This window comes from Pelophylax lessonae (assembly GCF_965119305.1).
Source record: "Pelophylax lessonae genome assembly, chromosome: 5".
Lineage (NCBI taxonomy): Eukaryota > Metazoa > Chordata > Amphibia > Anura > Ranidae > Pelophylax > Pelophylax lessonae.
The window spans coordinates 540,429,825-540,448,426 of NC_138772.1; the positions used below are offsets into that span (position 1 = coordinate 540,429,825).

Sequence of the window (18,602 nt, forward strand, 5' to 3'; positions counted from 1 at the left end):
CTTAACCCCTCCCTCTCAAAAATAAGTTTAACCCCTTCACTGCCAGTGTCATTTTTACAGTAACAGTGCATATGTATAGCACTGATTACTGTAGTAATGTCACTGGTAACCCCAAAAGTGTCAAAAATGTCAGTCAAGGGTCCGAACTGTCCGCCGCAATGTCGCAGCCCCGCAAAAAAAAAAATCGCAGATCGCTGCAATTACTCGTTAAAAGAAAACAACAAAAATGACAAAAATCTTTCCCTTAGATAGTAAACGCAATAACAATCAAAATACGCTTTTTGCAATTTTTTTCACCAAACATATGTAGCAGAAAACAAATTGGCCTAAAATGTTAAAAAATTTTGATTTTTACATTTTTTTGGGGGGGGAATTTCATATAAAAAAATGTGAAAAATATTGTTATTTTTGCAAAATTGTCGCTCTTTTTATGTTTATAGCGCATGATCAAAAAAATCGCACAGGTGATCAAATACCACCAAAAGAAAGCTCTGTTTGTGGCAAAAAAAGGACGTAAAATTCGTTTAGGTACAGCATCGCACGACCGCACAATTGTCCGTTAAATTCACGCAGTGCCGAATCGCAAAATAGGCCCTGGTCAGGAAGGGGGTAAAATCTTCTGGGGCTTAAGCGGTTAATGACCAGGCCATTTTTTGCGATTCGGCACTGCGTTACTTTAACTGACAAGTGCGTGGTCGTGCGACGCTGTACCCAAATAAAATTGACTTCCTTTTTTTTCCCCCACAAACAGGGCTTTCTTTTGGTGGTCACCTCTGCTTTTTTTTGATTATGCGCTATAAACAAAAATAGGACTTTAAATATACTTTTTTCTAAGTTTTCTTCTCATGTCTTATTGAAAAGCTAAAGCAACATAGAATAGTCCCTTAAATCAGACATCAAAGCATGCCAATAAAAAAAAAAAGCTTCTGACTCCACTACAAGTAAAAAAAAAGTTCCACTTTGGCTAAAACTTTTTCTCATCGTCGCAGTTTAAAACAGGTTATCCAAACTCCGTAGTGTCAAACAGATGGAAATTTATTTCAATGAAAATGTCCTCTTCGTACGCAGAAAGGGTCCATCAGACCGCTGCGGGAATAGAACAACGCGATTCCTGTATCTGATTAGTAGAAACCAAAAAGGGATTTTTTTTTCCTTGCTGCTTTAAAATGCTCAAAGGAAGCGCCTAGGGAGAGCGGTGGAGACGTTGGAACCCCGCGAGGACCAGCCGAGCAAACTAAATTGATTACAATGTGAATAGAGCACTCGACAGAGAAGATGGCCTTTCAACACTTGGCTGTCCCGATGCAATTCAGAGTCTGTTGTTTTGTAATAAAGGCACTTGATGCAGCAGATATGTATTTTTCCCAGCCGGCACTGTGCAGGGTGAGTTACAAGTTTAAGCTGTTCTGATAGACATGAGATATGAGAAAATATTTAGAAACGGGTATTTAAAGGACATCCAAACCCAATTACTAAAATATCACATAAGATTTAACATGTTACTGCAATTTCAAAATATTTTTTTAAATTATTTTTTAAATCTGCAGATTTAACCACTTCTGGACTGGAAGGATTTGCCCCCTTAACCGCTTGCCGACCGCCGCAGGACTTTTTGGATCAACTATCACGGAACACATTTCGGCAAATTCCTGCTGAATTTGGTATGTGTAGGGTCAGCTTTAGTCTTACCCTGCACCGAGGCTGTCTTTAATATTGATTGGACCCTGGGCAAACATTTCATAGGCCCTCCCAAAGCCACTTATCCATTATTTGCAGGCAGTGCAAACATCAAGGGGAAGCTGCCTTGGGCCCCCACAACAATGACAACAATGACTGGGCCCTGGGCAGCTGCCCCTTCTGCCCTGTGTTAACCGCTTGCCGACTGCCGCGCGACTATTTACTGCGGTGGTCAGCCCCTCACAGGCAAAGTGACATAGGGCTACGTCGCTAGCCTGTGAGGCTCTAGGGAGCGAGCGTGCACCGCCGGAGGCGCGCTCCCGCGCTGTCACAGACCCCCCCCCGCGCGTGTGCCCGGCGGACCCGGTATCTGCCGGGCACTCGCGATCTTCCGTTACACCGGAAGAAAGGCAGGCGGCTAATGTAAACAAAGCCGCCTGTCATTCTCCTCTGTGTAAGAATAGTGATCATACGGTTCTACTATGTAGGACCGTTGATCTCTGCTCTTACACTAGTAGCCATAGCCAATCACAGTTAGAAACACGCCCCTAGGGACACACTTAACCCCTCCCTCTCAAATAAAGTTAACTCCTTGACTGCCAGTGTCATTTTTACAGTAACAGTGCATATGTATACAGGGGTGGGGGGTACTGCGCTTCTGCTCGAAAGGTCCAAGAGGCTATTCCCAGATACTGCAAGTACCGAGACTGGTAACCATACAGTGTAAAAATCATACAGGGGTGGGGGATACTGCGCTTCTGGGATATTGTGGATAAACTGTGCTCAATTACAAGTGTCTATCACTGTGGATGAGGCGAAATAGTTTTTCACCCATATTGATATATTGCTGTGGATCACAGAGGACACTTTAGTTATTTATAATTTATTTATACACCAGTGTATGCACTTAGCACTTTACCTGTCACTTATTGCATCTTTAGCACTTTTTAGCGGTGTTGTTTATATCTTCTTATATATATATATTTATCCTTTTATTATACTTAGATTGTTTTGTCAGTATTTTTAGCACTTTGACATTATTTGCACATATGTGATTGTAGGACAGATTATTCTTCACTAGATTTATTTATTACTTATTTGTGTAACCGCTTGAACACGTTCTATTTCGCCTTATCCACAGTGATAGACACTTTTAATTGAGCACAGTTTATCCACAATATCCCAGAAGCGCAGTATCCCCCACCCCTGTATGATTTTTACACTGTATGGTTACCAGTCTCGGTACTTGCAGCATCTGGGAATAGCCTCTTGGACCTTTCGAGCAGTACCTGCCCCAGACAGCGCAGGACTCACCACACATATTTCCAGTGCATATGTATAGCACTGATTACTGTAGTAATGTCACTGGTAACCCCAAAAGTGTAAAAAATGTCAGTCAAGGGTCCGATCTGTCCGCCGCAATGTCGCAGTCCCGCAAAAAAAAAAAATCGCAGATCACCGCCATTACTCGTTAAAAAAAAAACAACAAAAATGACAAAAATCTTTACCTTAGTTAGTAAACGCAATAACTTTTGCGCAAACCAATCAAAATACACTTTTTTGCGATTTTTTTTACCAAACATATGTAGCATAAAACAAATTGGCTTAAAATGTTAAAAAATTTTAATTTTTACATTTTTTTGGGGAATTTCATATAAAAAAATGTGAAAAATATTGTTATTTTTGCAAAATTTACTTTTTTTGTTTATAGCGCATGATCAAAAAATCGCACAGGTGATCAAATACCACCAAAAGAAAGATCTGTTTGTGGGAAAAAATGGACGTCAAATTTGTTTAGGTACAGCGTCGCACGACCGCGCAATTGTCAGTTAAAGTCACGCAGTGCCAAATCGCAAAATATTACCTCGTCAGGAAGGGGGTAAAATCTCCTGGGGCTTAAGTGGTTAATGACCAGGCCATTTTTTGCCATTCGGCACTGCGTTATTTTAACGGACCTATTGCAAGGTCGTGCGATGCTGTACCCAAATAAAATTGCTGTCCTTTTTTTTCCCACAAACAGAGCTTTCTTTTGGTGGTATTTGATCACCTGTGCGATTTAGATTTTTTGCGCTATAAACAAAATAGGGCGACAATTCTGAAAAAAACTATTTTTTCACATTCTGCTATATAACATTCCCAAAAAATAAAATTCAAAAATCTAATTTTTTTAACATTTTAGGCCAATTTGTTTTTTGCTACATAGTATTGGTAAAAAAAAAAAAATCGCAATAAGCGTATTATGATTGGTTTGCGCAAAAGTTATCGCATCTACTAACTACGGGAAATATTTAGGTCATTTTTATTGTTTGTTTTTTTTTTTTTTTTTACTAGTAATGGCGGCGATCTGCAATTTGTAGCGGGACTGTAACATTGCAGCGGAGAGATCAGACCCCTAACTGACATTTATGTGTTATTTTAACGGACAATTGCGCGGTCATGCGATGCTGTACCCAAATAAAATTGATGTCCTTTTTTTTCCCACAAATAGAGCTTTTTTTTTTGGTGGTATTTGATCACCCGTGTGATTTTGATTTTTTGCGCTATAAACAAAATAGGGCGACAATTCTGAAAAAAACTATTTTTTCACATTCTGCTATATAACATTCCCAAAAAATAAAATTCAAAAATCTAATTTTTTAACATTTTAGGCCAATTTGTTTTTTGCTACATAGAATTGGTAAAAAAAATATCACAATAAGCGTATTTTGATTGGTTTGCGCAAAAGTTATCGCATCTACTAACTACAGGAAATATTTAGAGTCGGTTCACACTAGCGCGACTTGTCAGGCGACTTGTCAGCCTGACAAGTCGCGCTCCCTCTCGGTCCATTGACCGCTACAGGACCCGTTCTAATAGGAGCGACACAAGTTGCTCCGACTTAGAAAAAGGGTCCTGTACTACTTCGGGGCGACCTCGGAGCGATTTGCATAGACTTCCATTATGTGAAGTCCCTGCAAGTCGCTCCGAAGTCATGGTGCATGGTAATGCACAAGTCGCCCCCGAAGTAGTAAGGAGTCGTGTCGCCCCAGTGTAAACCGACTCTTAGGTAATTTTTGTTTGTTTTTTATTTGTTTTTTACTAGTAATGGCGGCGATCTGCAATTTTTAGCAGGACTGTGACATTGCGGCGGACAGATCGGACCCCTAACTGACATTTTTGACACTTTTGGAGGGACCAGTGACATTACTACAGTAATCAGTGCTAAAAATATGCACTGTTACTGTAATAATGACACTGGCAGGGAAGGGGTTAACCCAGGGGTGATCAAAGGGTTAAATGTGAGCCTTAGGGAGTGATTCTAACTTGGGGGGGGGCGGGGCGTGGCTTTTGAAATGAGCATAGAGACCTGTGATCCTATACAGAAGGATCACAGGCACTCTGTAATCATTCCATAGAGAAGAACGGTCAGCTGTGTTTACAACAGCTGACCGTTCTTCTCTCTCAGCGGGGAGCAATCGCGGGTGTCAGGCGGCAATCAGAGCCGCCTGCCGCGTGCATTGGAGTCCCCGCTGCCGAGTGGGGGAGGAAGTGCACCGCCAGCGGCGCGCACTCACCCCCTAGCTGCAGGCGCGCGACCGACGTATACATATGGCGGTTTGCGCAGGAGGGCCAGTCTGCCGCAGTATTTCTGTGGCGGGCGGTCTGAAAGAGCTTAATCAAAGTAATCCCTGGTGATCCTGCTATGAAGGACATTGTTCCGGCATTTCCTGTTACTGGGTGACAACGGTCTCACAATTATGCTCCTGTGTTGCCAACCCTGTCACATGCGCCCAAGGGGAGACTAGAAGTGGCCATGCCAATACACTTGTGGAAGCATAGTCCACTGTTGTCACTGTGGGGAAGCCAGTCCAGAATAATGATGTGCGGCTGACATAAGCGCATGGAGACAGGAAGTGGCTGAAAGAGGCTGGAGGAGGTCAGCAGCAAAAATGAGAAAAAAAAAAAAAAAAAGATTAAAAAAACGTGAAAACCGTAATTAAAAACATGGTAATTATTTAAATATAGAGTATTAACAAGAAAACACTATCCAGTTAGGGATGCAATTTATGGTAAAGAGAAACTCCCATAACAAAAATTGTATAAATGGATTTTTGCATAACAAAAAAAAAAATACTTTATAAATATTTTATATATACTGTGTATATATATATACACACACACACACACACACACACACACACACATACACACACATACACACATACATACACACACACTATATTACCAAAAGTATTGGGACGCCTGCCTTTACACACACATGAACTTTAATGGTATCCCAGTCTTAGTCCGTAGGGTTCAATATTGAGTTGGCCCACTCTTTACAGCTATAACAGCTTCAACTCTTCTGGGAAGGCTGTCCACAAGGTTTAGGAGTGTGTCTATGGGAATGTTTGACCATTCTTCCAGAAGTGCATTTGTGAGGTTAGGCACTGATGTGGACAAGAAGGCCTGGCTCGCAGTCTCCGCTCTAATTCAACTCAAAGGTGGTCTATCAGGTTGAGGTCAGGACTCTGTGCAGGCCAGTCCAGTTCCTCCACCCCAAACTTGCCCATCCATGCCTTTATGGACCTTGCTTTGTGCACTGGTCTAAATAATTTGGTGGATGGGGGATTATGGTGTGGGGTTGTTGTTCAGTGGTTGGGCCTGGCCCCTTAGTTCCAATGAAGGGAACTCTTAAGGCGTCAGCATATCAAGACATGTTGAACAATTTTTAATGCTCCCAACTTCGTGGGAACAGTTTGGGGATGGTCTTGTCCCAACATGACTGCGCACCCGCGCACAAATCAAGGTTCATAAAGACATGGATGAGCAAATTTGGGGTGCAGGAACTTGACTTTCTGACTTCAACCCGATAGAACACCTGTAGGATTAATTAAAGTAGAGAGTATATATATATATATTACATTTTTTCTAAAAGATATTTAATAAAAAAAATTTTTTACTTACAGTAAATATCATTTCCGTATGTATTGCGTGCTATCTACTTGTAATATATTTTATTTTTAGTTGCACATTGGTTCTGTTAGTATCTCCTCTAGGGATACATTTCATGCAATAATCTAGATAAGTCAAGTCAGCAAATATATCAGTCTACACTTTTCCTTGCCATTGCTGTCCCCTGAGAGCGTTACTGCATTGTCAATGTTTTCAGATTTCATAGCTGGTGTGTCACGGACACTGGCTGCAGGGACCTTTTCTGCCCACATTCACCGGTATTTGTTATATATCCATTTTTGTTACATTTTTGAAGGACGGTTTCCTTGTATTTGCCCTAAAGACTATTCCTGGTTTGTTTTATTTGGAACTTTACTTGTTATTTGAAAGAGCTTATCATATTGGTCTCTTTTCTATGTACTCCTTTGTAGGCGCTGGACTGTTTGGAGTGGGCTTCTCTGCCAGTCAAAGCTTGTCTGGGTGCCTGGCTGTTGATTAGCTTACTGTCAGCGGTTACTGTTAGCTGCCAGCTGTTCATTAGATATACTGTTAGATTTACTGATGATATTACTGTTTAAAGTTTGCATTGTTTAGGATAATAATCAATGCAATCAAGCTCTTATCTGATTTTGTCTGGTATAAATTCTGTTTGTGTGTTCAATAAAGAGTTCCTGTTTGCACCTAAGCTAGTGTTGTCTAATTCAGCAATTCCCAGCTATAATACCTTGTTCCTGGTTCAAGAGTGGAGGAAACTGTATCTTAGCAGAGACACCCGAGCGGGTGCCAGGCCGTCACATGGTGGCTTAAAAGAGTCACTCGTTGTGTATCCCTTCCAAGACTGCATTTAATATAAGAAGCTAGACGAAACAAGTCTGCCAATACAGGCTCAGTTTAAAGCGGAGTTCCAGCCATTTCACTCACCTGTCCAACGGTCCAGCGATGCGGCCGCCCGAAGCCTTGATCCTCTCCCTCGGCGCCGGCATCACTGCTGTGGGCACCTGGCTGTGACAGATTGCAGGCTTCACAGCCGGGTACCCACTGCGCATGTGCGAGTCGCACTGCGCGTCTTGATTGGCCGGCAATCTTCTGGGACCTCTGACATGTCCCAGAAGATTGCAGGGAGGGAGCGGAAGTGGGAGCGGGTACCTGTCAAAACTAGGTACCCGCTCCCCCCCCAAAAAAAAAAATGACATGCCAAATGTGGCATGTCAGGGGGTTAGAATACCTAAAGCGGAAGTTCCACTTTTGGGTGGAACTCCGCTTTAAGTATAAAAGTTAAGATGTGCTTCCTATCCAGAGCCATTGCAGTTTTCTCTGCAATTTTTCAAAATTCCAATCAGGCTGGTGATAAATGTCATCCAATATCCTTGTGCATTGGCTGGCTGACTGATGAAACTTTTCAGCAGTTCGACAGACTCTGTCAATTTGCCCATACAGCGCAAGGTCATAGAGTCTCTTTAAGATCTTTCCCTGAAAACGTCAACCCCCCTCCCTTATGTGACAATATTCAGGCCTAGGGAGGGGGGCAGTAAGACCCTCCATCCTGAGAGGAGGTCACAAGCTCCATCATACCTTGAAAAACAGGGTGAAGAACCACATATTTCAAAAGGGCTATAAAAGAGGAAGAGAGCAGTGGGGAAATGTAAGTACAAGTGGGCAAAATCCATGGTTGAACACCACTCTAAGCCAACTTGACATTCTCCTCCAACTCTCAATGTGTAATGACTGACTCTCTATAACAGTGTTTCTCAACTCCTGTCCTCAGGGCCCACTAACAGGCCAGGTTTGCAAGAAAACTGAAATGAATCACAGGTGATATAATTTGCTACTCAGTAGCATCCCCCAAGGTAATACTTAAAATCTGGCCTGTTGATGTGCCCTGAGGACCGGAGTTGAGAAACACTGATCTATAACCAAGCCCTAAGACTGAGCAAAGTGCATAAGTGATTAAGGATTGTGGTAGTGTTCATGTAGTCTGGTACAATAAAGTTGGATTAAAATCCTGGAAATGTCATAGTGCAGCTGCCTCTTTCTTACATGCTCTGTGCATTAAAGGGTTAATATAAGAAGGTCAAGAAGCTTTCAGAAGGTTGAGTGAGCTTTAAGCATTTGTAAATGCTGTAGAACCACAAATTATTTTAGAAAAACCTTTTCTATAGGTTTAGGAATTTATGTATGTCTTTTTTGAGCAATGTGAATGCATACTAAAACCAGCAAAACTCTTACAAAATTTAGATATCACCTAACAAGCCACAGTTCTAATAAAAAAAAAAAAAAAAATACCCATATGGAGAAAACGTAAAACATTACCAAAATCTTCCAGGAGGTCCAGCTATGGCAAGGCCTGAGGATTTTATGGGCCTACCTGTTATATCATGGGTCAGATGAAATGCATAAAAAAGGATATAATCTTCCAACGGATGTCCAGCTTGCTGTTGATCTCATGACCCTTCGCTAATTGTCTTTCCTCTTCTAGTTCCTTTGGGTTGGGGAACTGCAGGCAATCTCCCACCATCTCTGAAATGTTTTCGAAGTTAAATTTATCCACTTGGATGGCCATTCTGAGAAGACAAAAACAGAGGAGTTTACCAACATATGATTCCTGAAACGATCTTACCAAAACCACGGGAGTTGTGTATGTTGTCTGTAATAATGGACTCAGATACTGTCTGTTGTCCATAGCCACCCTTCCATGCCACCCTTCCATATTAAAAAAAAACTTCACCATGAAAAGGAACACACTATGCTGATTGGTTCTTAAGGGTGGCACAGGCATGGTTCTAAAGGGTGGCACAGGCAATGGTAGAAAATTCTTACCTCAACAAATTAGTCAACCCAATGAAATATACTCTAGCATGCCAAATGTAGTTGGACACCCCTCCAAACGAAAGAGTTTAGGCATTTCCATTGAAGGGTACAGTTAATACTATATCATACAAAAATATTTTAGGACACTTGTGCCCTTCCAACCTCGTAGTAACAGTTTGGGGAAGATCCTTTTCTGTTCCTTGCATGACTGTCCCCCTATGCCCAAAGCCAGCTCCATAAAGACAAGGTTTGTTCAGTTTGGTGTGGAGAAATTTAAGCGGCCTGCTCAGAGCCCTAACTTAAACCCTACTGAACACTGTTCAGCTCAAATGGAATGCCATATACCTGACCTAACAAATACCGTATTTTCACGACTATAAGGTGCACCGGATTATAAGGCGCAGTATCAGTGAATGGTAAATTTTCAAACTATTTTCATATATAAGGCGCACCGGATTATAAGGCGCACTTTTTTTTTTTAGAACGTTGATCCGCGCGAGGTTTACTGGCAGGTGCTCATCGCGAACCCTCGGATGACAGTTCTGGCGGATACTTTATGCCAGGCATCCACTATCCACTGGCACACAGTGGCATTACTGGCCCGGCGTTGCCTCCCGGTCTTCATGAAGGAGTGCTGTCCTTCCATCATCCAGTTTTCCCACGTGATTCGCAGTTTCGCCTTGAAGGAACGATTGACACTTATGTCCAGTGGTTGCACCCCTTTGGTCAAACCATCCAGTTAACGGTAAATTTTCAAACTATTTTCATATATAAGGCACACTGGATTATAAGGCGCACTACCAGTTTTTGATCAAATTTTAGGATTTTCAGTGCGCCTTATAGTCCGAAAAATACGGTACTCTTTTAGCCAAATGGACACATATTCCCGCAGACACGCCAAACTCCACTAGAAAGCCTTCTCAAAAGAGAGTATACCTATTATATCCACAAATGGGGGGTTATATTAAAGACTATGTTTGGAAATGGGATGTCACAAGTGCACAATCCCCTATATACATAAAAATATATATATATGAAAGTAGGAGGTTCTGCATATACCAAATCAGATTGAACTACATTGCACATGAAATTACATGCTAAACTCATAGGTGTGACGGTAAGGTGTCCACAAATGTTTGGTAAGGCCCCTTTCACATGGGCTTTCCTATCCTGTCTGCCTGTCAGTTTTTCAGGCGGACCGGATCGGATGCTCCATGCAGCCCTATGGAGCAGACGATGTCAGTGGAGACATCTCCGCCGACACCCGCTGCTATCTGATCCGATCCTGTCCGTGAAATCCGGACAGATGAGAACCCTATTTTCCATCCATCTGGAGGATCAGATCGGATGAAAACGGACAGGCGGTCCCTTATCATCCGATCTCCCCATAGAGGTGAGCGGGGCTCTGACAGCTCCATGTCTGCAAAGTAAGCGGAGACAGAGCTGCCATCCACCTGCTCAGCGGGGATCGGCGGATCGATCCCCGCTGAGCAAAACGGAATCCGCCGGGCCCATCGCCCGTGTGAAAGGGGCATAATATAGTGGATAAGGCTAAAGCTTGCCATACATTATACAATTTTCTAATTTAATGTCCTTTAGATTTACTTTCAACTATGTAGTGCAAGGCCCTGCCTGATTGCATACAAATTTAAAGAGTTTAGGTTTAACCTCAGATTATATGGTTTGACAAATCTAAAATAAGATTATAAAATTTATAGTCAGCCTTAAGCCTGGTACACACCATTATCTATTTTTATTTTTTTCAACCTGAAAAAAAATCTCACATCTCAGATTGGAGCCGATGTACTAACAATCTGCTGTTAGTACAGCGATCTCCCTTACTGTGTTATTATGTTCTGACAACCCAACCCACCAGAAGACGTTTTCCAGCACGATTCTGTCAGACCAGCTGCCATACAAATGGGCCAAATTTCGGCCGGTTTTGATTGAACCGGCCGATGTCGCAAGACATTCAGCCCATGTGTGCTAGGCTTTAGGGTGTCAACAGAATTGGTATGCTAATTTGCTGATCTAGCCAACAATCTCTGGTCCCTTAAGACATCCACTACCCACCAATACAGACAACCACTAGCCCACAACTCTTTGCACGAAAAATCCACTGAGCCTTTCGCCCAGCAGTTAATACTGATAATTTCTCCCCTTGACTGAAGTGTAACTAAAGACAAAAAACGTTTCATTTTGGATGCAATGAGGGAGAGTTATAGCCCGTCTTTTTTTTTTTGCCATCTGTGTCCCTTTGGGAAGATTTCACTTCACTACCTGTCCCATAGACAGAACAGGATCCCTCTAAAGTGAGGGAATCCCAGAGTCACCAGAACTAGTGTTCCCATTGGAAGATTTCCCCTATATTATTGTTATGATTTCATCCCAAAATTTGGGGCCATCTTTCTTTTTCAATGATGACAGTAAACCGGACAAATAGAGAGGGTGAAAGGGGGACACAGGCAGCAAAAAAAACCTGACAGGTGTTCTAATCCCTCTCCACTCTATCCAAAACTAAAAAAAAAAAAAAATCCTTTAGTTACACTTTAGGAATTTGTACAAGCAGAACATCATTGAATACAGGAGACATTAATTTCTGTTATCATGGAACATTTTGAAATCTCAAAAACTATCCCATTGAGCTGCCAATCTAAAAAGACACAAATACATTCACAGCATTGGGTTCGGAAGCTGAACTGCAACACTGAAGGCCCAAGCACATCTATCTGCTCTGCTGTTGCACCCTGCTACACGTTCCCATGCATTGCATACCAGGAAGTGTCCAAACAAGGACCTTCATGGTAAGATCACCAGGTATTTTTTTTTTTAATTGCCAGGTATTATTTTTTCATATAATCACCAGGTATTATTTTAATGGATCTGAATCTTTATAAAGATTAAAAACTACTTTTAAAAAATCACATTATCATGCAGTGGCGGCAGGTGCATTGGGGGCGCAGGGGCGCCGCCCCCCCTATCTATGCGTCCGGCCCCCTAATCTACATGCGGGGCGTCGAACGCATGGACTTCATTGGGGCTTTTTTTCTTTTTTTTAGCCATATGATTAGAGCTAGAGGCTCTAAAAAGCTAAAAAAAAAGGGTGGGCTCAGGGCGCAGAGCACTACCCGGTTGTGTGACAATAGCGAATGAAAATTTGCTATTGTCACAGGGATCCTCCTCCTGGCCAATCAGGAAGCGGGTCTTAAGACCCGTTTCCCGATTGGCCAAAAGGAGAAGCCGTGCCATTGGGCAAAGAGGAGGAGGGAGGAGACGCAGAGGACAGAAGGAAGAAGCCGAAGCCGCCTGCTGCTGCAGATATCCAGGCAGAGTGAGTGAGCAGGGGGTGGGGTGGGTCCTGTCCTCTGGCCTGTCCTGCTGTGGTCCTGGGGGGGTATGGTGCGTGGCCTGGTGTGGTCCAGGGGGGGGGGGTATGGTGCGGGCCTTCTGCCGCCCCCCCCCGGCCAATGGAGCACCAGCCACCACTTTTAGCACGCTAAACCCCTCCCCTCTCTGCCAATCCCTACACTGGCTCCCGATTGCCCAGCTAATTAAATTCAAAATACTAACCATAACATACAAAGCCATTCACAACTCTTCCCCGAGCTACATCACCAATCTTGTCTCCAAATATCACCCAAACCGTCCTCTCTGCTCCTCTCAAGACCTCCTACTCTCAAGCTCCCTTGTCTCCTCCTTTCATGCTCGTCTCCAGGATTTCTCCAGGGCCTCTCCCATCCTCTGGAATGCTCTACCTCAACCTGTACGGCTATTTCCTATTCTAGCTGCTTTCAGGTGATCCCTGAAAACTCATCTCTTCAGGGAAGCCTATCACACCTCCAACTAATCTTCCATCAGCTCATTCCCTACTGTTACAACCTCTTGTACCACCTGCCCCACCCTATTAGATTGTAAGCTTTTCTGAGCAGGGCCCTCTTAATCCTCTTGTATTTTATTGTATTGTAACTGTATTGTCTCCCTCTAACATTGTAAAGCGCTGCGTAAACTGCTGGCGCTATAGAAATCCTGAATAATAATAATAATAAACCTTATATGAGATTTTAGTGATCGGTTTCATTCTTCTTGAAGTTGAACACATTTTTATGTTAATGCTCATTAAATAAAAGTCCCATACAAAACAGCTATGAGAGGAATGCTTGGACTTCTGGTTCCCCGACACCAAACAGGTCAAGAAGTAATCCAACTATGACTCTTCAATTAACAGGGAAAGATGGTGCCGATGATCAACAGCAGCACAAGGGGCTCATGTACTGCCTTCATCCTTCCCCATTGCTGAGCGGCTCTTATCATTGGCAAAGTTGCAAAAGGCACAAAGCAAAAATCAATGAGCCAGAGAAGAATAAATTAACTATATTAAATATAATAAAAGTCTATTTGTACTACAATTACGGGAGGAGAGGCAGAGATAGTGAACTACAGGTTTAAAGTAATACGTTCCAGCATAGCAAATGTTTAACAAGCAATTAAAAGCTAATTAAACAACATAAAGTGCGGCTTGTTTTTGGACTCACTAACGCAGAAAACAAAGCTTAATAGAAAAATCAAAGGGATAAAAATAATTAAAGAATTAATTTAATTTAAACCAAATTATTCCCATCCAGTTTTCTTGCTGTACAATACATCATAATTTTTAGGAAGGTCAGCTTTAGAATGTGTAGATTTTCTAAAGGAACTGAGAACTAAAAAAAGCACAGTAAATTATTTTATCTTTTAACCATTTTACCGTTGGAACAAGTTTTCTATTTTTACCACTTGTTACAATGAGGATATTTGGATCTGAAAATGTATTTCAATCAACTGCAAAAAATAACGTGTTCTGAAAGCTGAAAACCTAAAGAAATACTTAATTGTAGATGCTAATTTTTATATTCAACAACATTTACAGAAATGGTAATGAAATTGATATTTTTAAAGACCGTACTAAAATAAATATGTATATATATATATATATATATATATATATATATATATATATATATACACACACACATACAGTATGTGTATGTATATATTTACAGTATCTCACAAAGGTGAATACACCCCTCACATTTTTGTAAATATGTTAGTCTAACTTTTCATGTGACAACACTGAAGAAATGACACTTTGCTACAATGTAAAGTAGTGAGTGTACGGCTTGTATAAGGCCCCGTTCACACTGGGGCGACGCTACTTCGCCGGGCGACCTCGGAGCGGCCGGCACGGACTTCATAACATTGTTCCGGGTCGCCCCAAAGAAGCTCCGGACCCTTTTTCTAAGTCGGAGCGACTTGTGTCGCTCCTATTAGAACGGGTCCACAGCTTCTCTGTGGAAGGCGACCTACGGCGACCTGTCAGGCGACCAGGTTGCCTGACAGGTCGCCCCAGTGTGAACGGTGGCTCACAGTGTAAATTTGCTGTCCCCTCAAAATAACAACACACAGCAATTAATGTCTAAACTGCTGGCAACAAATGTGAGTACACCCCTAAGTGACAATGTCCAAATTGTGCCCAATTAGCCATTTTCCCTTCCCGGTGTCATGTGACTCGTTAATGTTACAAGGTTTCAGGTGTGAATGAGGGACAGGTGTGTTAAATTTGGTGTTATCGCTCTCACTCTCTCATACTGGTCACTGGAAGTTCAACATGGCACCTCATGTCAAAGAACTCTCTGTGGATCTGAAAAAAAGAATTGCTGCTCTACATAAAGATGGCCTAGGCTATAAGAAGATTGCCAAGACCCTGAAACTGAGCTGCAGCACGGTGGCCAAGACCATACAGCGGTTTAATAGGACAGGTTCCACTCAGAACAGGCCTCGCCGTGGTCAACCAAAGGAGTTGAGTGCACATGCTCAGCATCATATCCAGAGGTTGTCTTTGAGAAATAGACGTATGAGTGCTGCCAGCATTACTGCAGAGGTTGAAGGGGTGGGGGTCATCTTGTCAGTGCTCAGACCATACCCCGCACACTGCATTAAATTGATCTGCATGGCTATTGTCCCAGAAAAAAGCCTCTTCTAAAGATGATGCAAAGGAAAGCCAGCAAACAGTTTGCTGAAGACAAGCAGGACATTGATTACTGGAACCATGTCCTCTGGTCTGATGAGACCAAGATAAACTTACATGGTTCAGATGGTGTCAAGCGTGTGTGGCGGCAACCAGGTGAGGAGGTCTTGCATACAGTCAAGCATGGTGGTGGGAGTGTCATGGTCAGGGGCTGCATGAGTGCTGCCAGCACTGGGGAGCTACAGTTCATTGAGGGAACCATGAATGCCAAAATGTACTGTGACATACTGAAGCAGAGCATGATCCCCTCCCTTCGGAGACTGGGCCGCAGGGCAGTATTCCAACATGATAATGACCCCAAACACACCTCCAAGATGACCACTGCTTTGCTAAAGAAGCTGAGGGTAAAGGTGATGGACTGGACAAGCATGTCTCCAGACCTAAACCCTATTGAGCATCTGTGGGGCATCCTCAAATGGAAGTTGAAGGAGCCCAAGGTCTCTAACATTCACCAACTCCATGATGTTATCATGGAGGAGTGGAAGAGGACTGCAGTGGCAACCTGTGAAGCTCTGGTGAACTCCATGCCAAAGAGGGTTAAGGCAGTGCTGGAAAATAATGGTGGCCACACAAAATATTGACACTTTGGGCCAAATTGTGACATTTTTACTTAGGGGTGTACTCACTTTTGTTGCCAGCGGTTTAGACATTAATGGCTGTGTGTTGAGTTATTTTGAGGGGACAGCAAATTTACACTGTTATACAAGCTGTACACTCACTACTTTACATTGTAGCAAAGTGTCATTTCTTCAGTGTTGTCACATGAAAAGATATAATAAAATATTTACAAAAATGTGAGGGATGTACTCACTTTTGTGAGATACTGTATATATGTGTGTGTGTCCCCCGTGGAAGGCGGCGGGAGGGGGGCGTCCCCTCCTGCTCCTTGTAATGACAGCCGAGCGGCTTCTCAGGCGCATCGGTTGTCAATACAAGACAGCCGACCGTCGGCTATGGACGCCGGTACCGGGGTAATGCTTCTAGCCAGGGCCGCTGATAGAAATAATGGGGCCCCCTTCAGCCCCACCCCTGGCCCCTCCCCAGACCCTGCCTTGAAACAAAGTGCAGGTTTGTCTTCAAGTGATAATTTATCATGCCGCGCCATGCCATTCATAGTAAATATGTGCAGAGCGCAGTACAATCACCACACCATGCCATATTGGCATCCATAGTAAATATTTGCAGTAAGTGTGCAGTGCAATGCAGTATAAAACTCACAATGGACAATCAGCGGCTTCTGCCTGCCCACAGCCACTCGCTCTCTGTCTTGGGCCTAAATCAGAGCTGAGAGGAGGAAGATCACTCTGCAAGGGAAGAAAATAGGCGGCAGGCGGCCGGGACTTGAAATTGAGCCACCATGAGGATCGGGCCCGGAATTCACATGCATCCGAAATATCTAAAAAAAAGTCCCTCCACTCGCACCAGCACAGAGCTCAGAGAGGGGCCCAAAAATGGCAATTACACCCCTGCTAGTAAGAGCAGCAGAGCGGGGGCAGTAGCGTCACTAGGGTTAGTGTCACCTGGTGAGCTAACTCATGGTGTCAGAGACTGATGGCATCACACAGGAGACAGCCAGAGACTGCAGGCATCACACAGGAGACAGCCAGAGAGTGCAGGCATCATACAGGAGACAGCCAGAGAGTGCAGGCATCATACAGGAGACAGCCAGAGAGTGCAGGCATCATACAGGAGACAGCCAGAGAGTGCAGGCATCATACAGGAGACAGCCAGAGAGTGCAGGCATCATACAGGAGACAGCCATAGAGTGCAGGCATAGTACAAGTACTGTGGGTGGTGTGGTTGCAGTCAGTGTAAATAGCTCTGGGGAAGCCTGTCCTTCTAAAATAGACCCATGTGACCCCCCTCCTCTGTGTGCAGCTATGGCAGGAGCTCTTCTCACTTACATTAGTTGTCCCAGTCCAGATAGCATGTCTCCTCAGACTTCCAGCCCTTCCGTTGTCAGTGGGAAGTACAGCAAAGGTGGAGGTGGAGCAGCTCAAGACGAGAAAGTTACAGCTTCCTCATGCCGGGGTCTCCATGCACCTGATTGGTTGCTGGGATGCTAGACGGGCCCAGCAACCAATCATTTTGACAGGCGGGACTTGGACGTTCTGGGAGCTCTGCTACTGGTGCAGGCATTTACCCGAAGACTATCAGAGTCAGACCGTCTCTTAAGCTCAAGCTGCCCGGGCCCCCCTGCTGAGCTGAGGACACAGGACCTGGTACAACAGGGCCAGTTGTACTGGCCTATCAGCGGCCCTGCTTCTAGCTGCAGGCATCACTCCGGTACAAGCACTTTCCGAAATATCGGTCACCTCAGGGGCCAATTCCAATGTATCAGGGAACGTGCAGATCGCCCCCCGATATATCGGCATTGCCGATAATCGGTCAATCCCTAGTTTTAACTAATCTTTTTTTAAACAAGTGTCAAAAAAGTGCAAAATTGGCTCTTGCAGCAAAAGCATTAAACCATCCATATTTTTCCATATAAATAGTAAGGGTGCAGATTGGTATACCAAGGGTCATTTTGTCTGTAGTGCTTGCTTGAAGTGCGCTCCTTTTCTGCACGCTCAGTGTTGCACACTTTCTTTTTTTATGGTTATCTATGGACCAGAGGTGGATTTCTGGATCAATTCCCCAAATAGTAAAAGAGATATAGAGGGCTAACACACCGGACGCAGCATCGCTCGCAACATCTGTTACCACAACGCTATAAAACAAGCTGTAATGACAACGATATTAACCGGTCTGCAGGCTCACAATGTAAACAGATAGGTTTCGCCATGCTAATTATAACCAGCGAGATTAATCAACCTCCCCGGGGGGGCAATTGAGCACTCTAAACAATAAGACACACGGCGGCTTCAATCGAGTAAACAAATATGAACAGAGGAGCCATTATCGGGTCCAGGGAAAGGAGCGGGCAGCCCTGAGGATAGAAGGCGAGGGTCACACGGTTGCGTTTTCGTTTTTTAAGGCTACGATCACATCTCAGCACCAGAGGAAAATTGTGCATGTTCCCACAGTGCACAAAAAATGTCCTTATTGTACTTGTGCTGTAGTGCCATTCATTGCTAATGAACCACTCTTAAGGGTCCTTTCACACGGGCTTTCCGCC

General features: G+C 43.5%; 1 protein-coding gene across 1 annotated transcript in view; it reads right to left on the reverse strand.

Annotated features, from left to right (window-relative positions):
• The window catches only part of TRAPPC9 (trafficking protein particle complex subunit 9), a gene marked incomplete at its 5' end in the record, with an annotated part of 911,701 nt that overhangs the window by 476,015 nt on the left and 417,084 nt on the right, over positions 1-18,602 (reverse strand). The window contains one exon of the mRNA XM_082257414.1: positions 9,020-9,173. Coding sequence (XP_082113540.1) covers positions 9,020-9,173 — 154 coding nt within the window. The remainder of the gene's footprint in view (positions 1-9,019; positions 9,174-18,602) is intronic.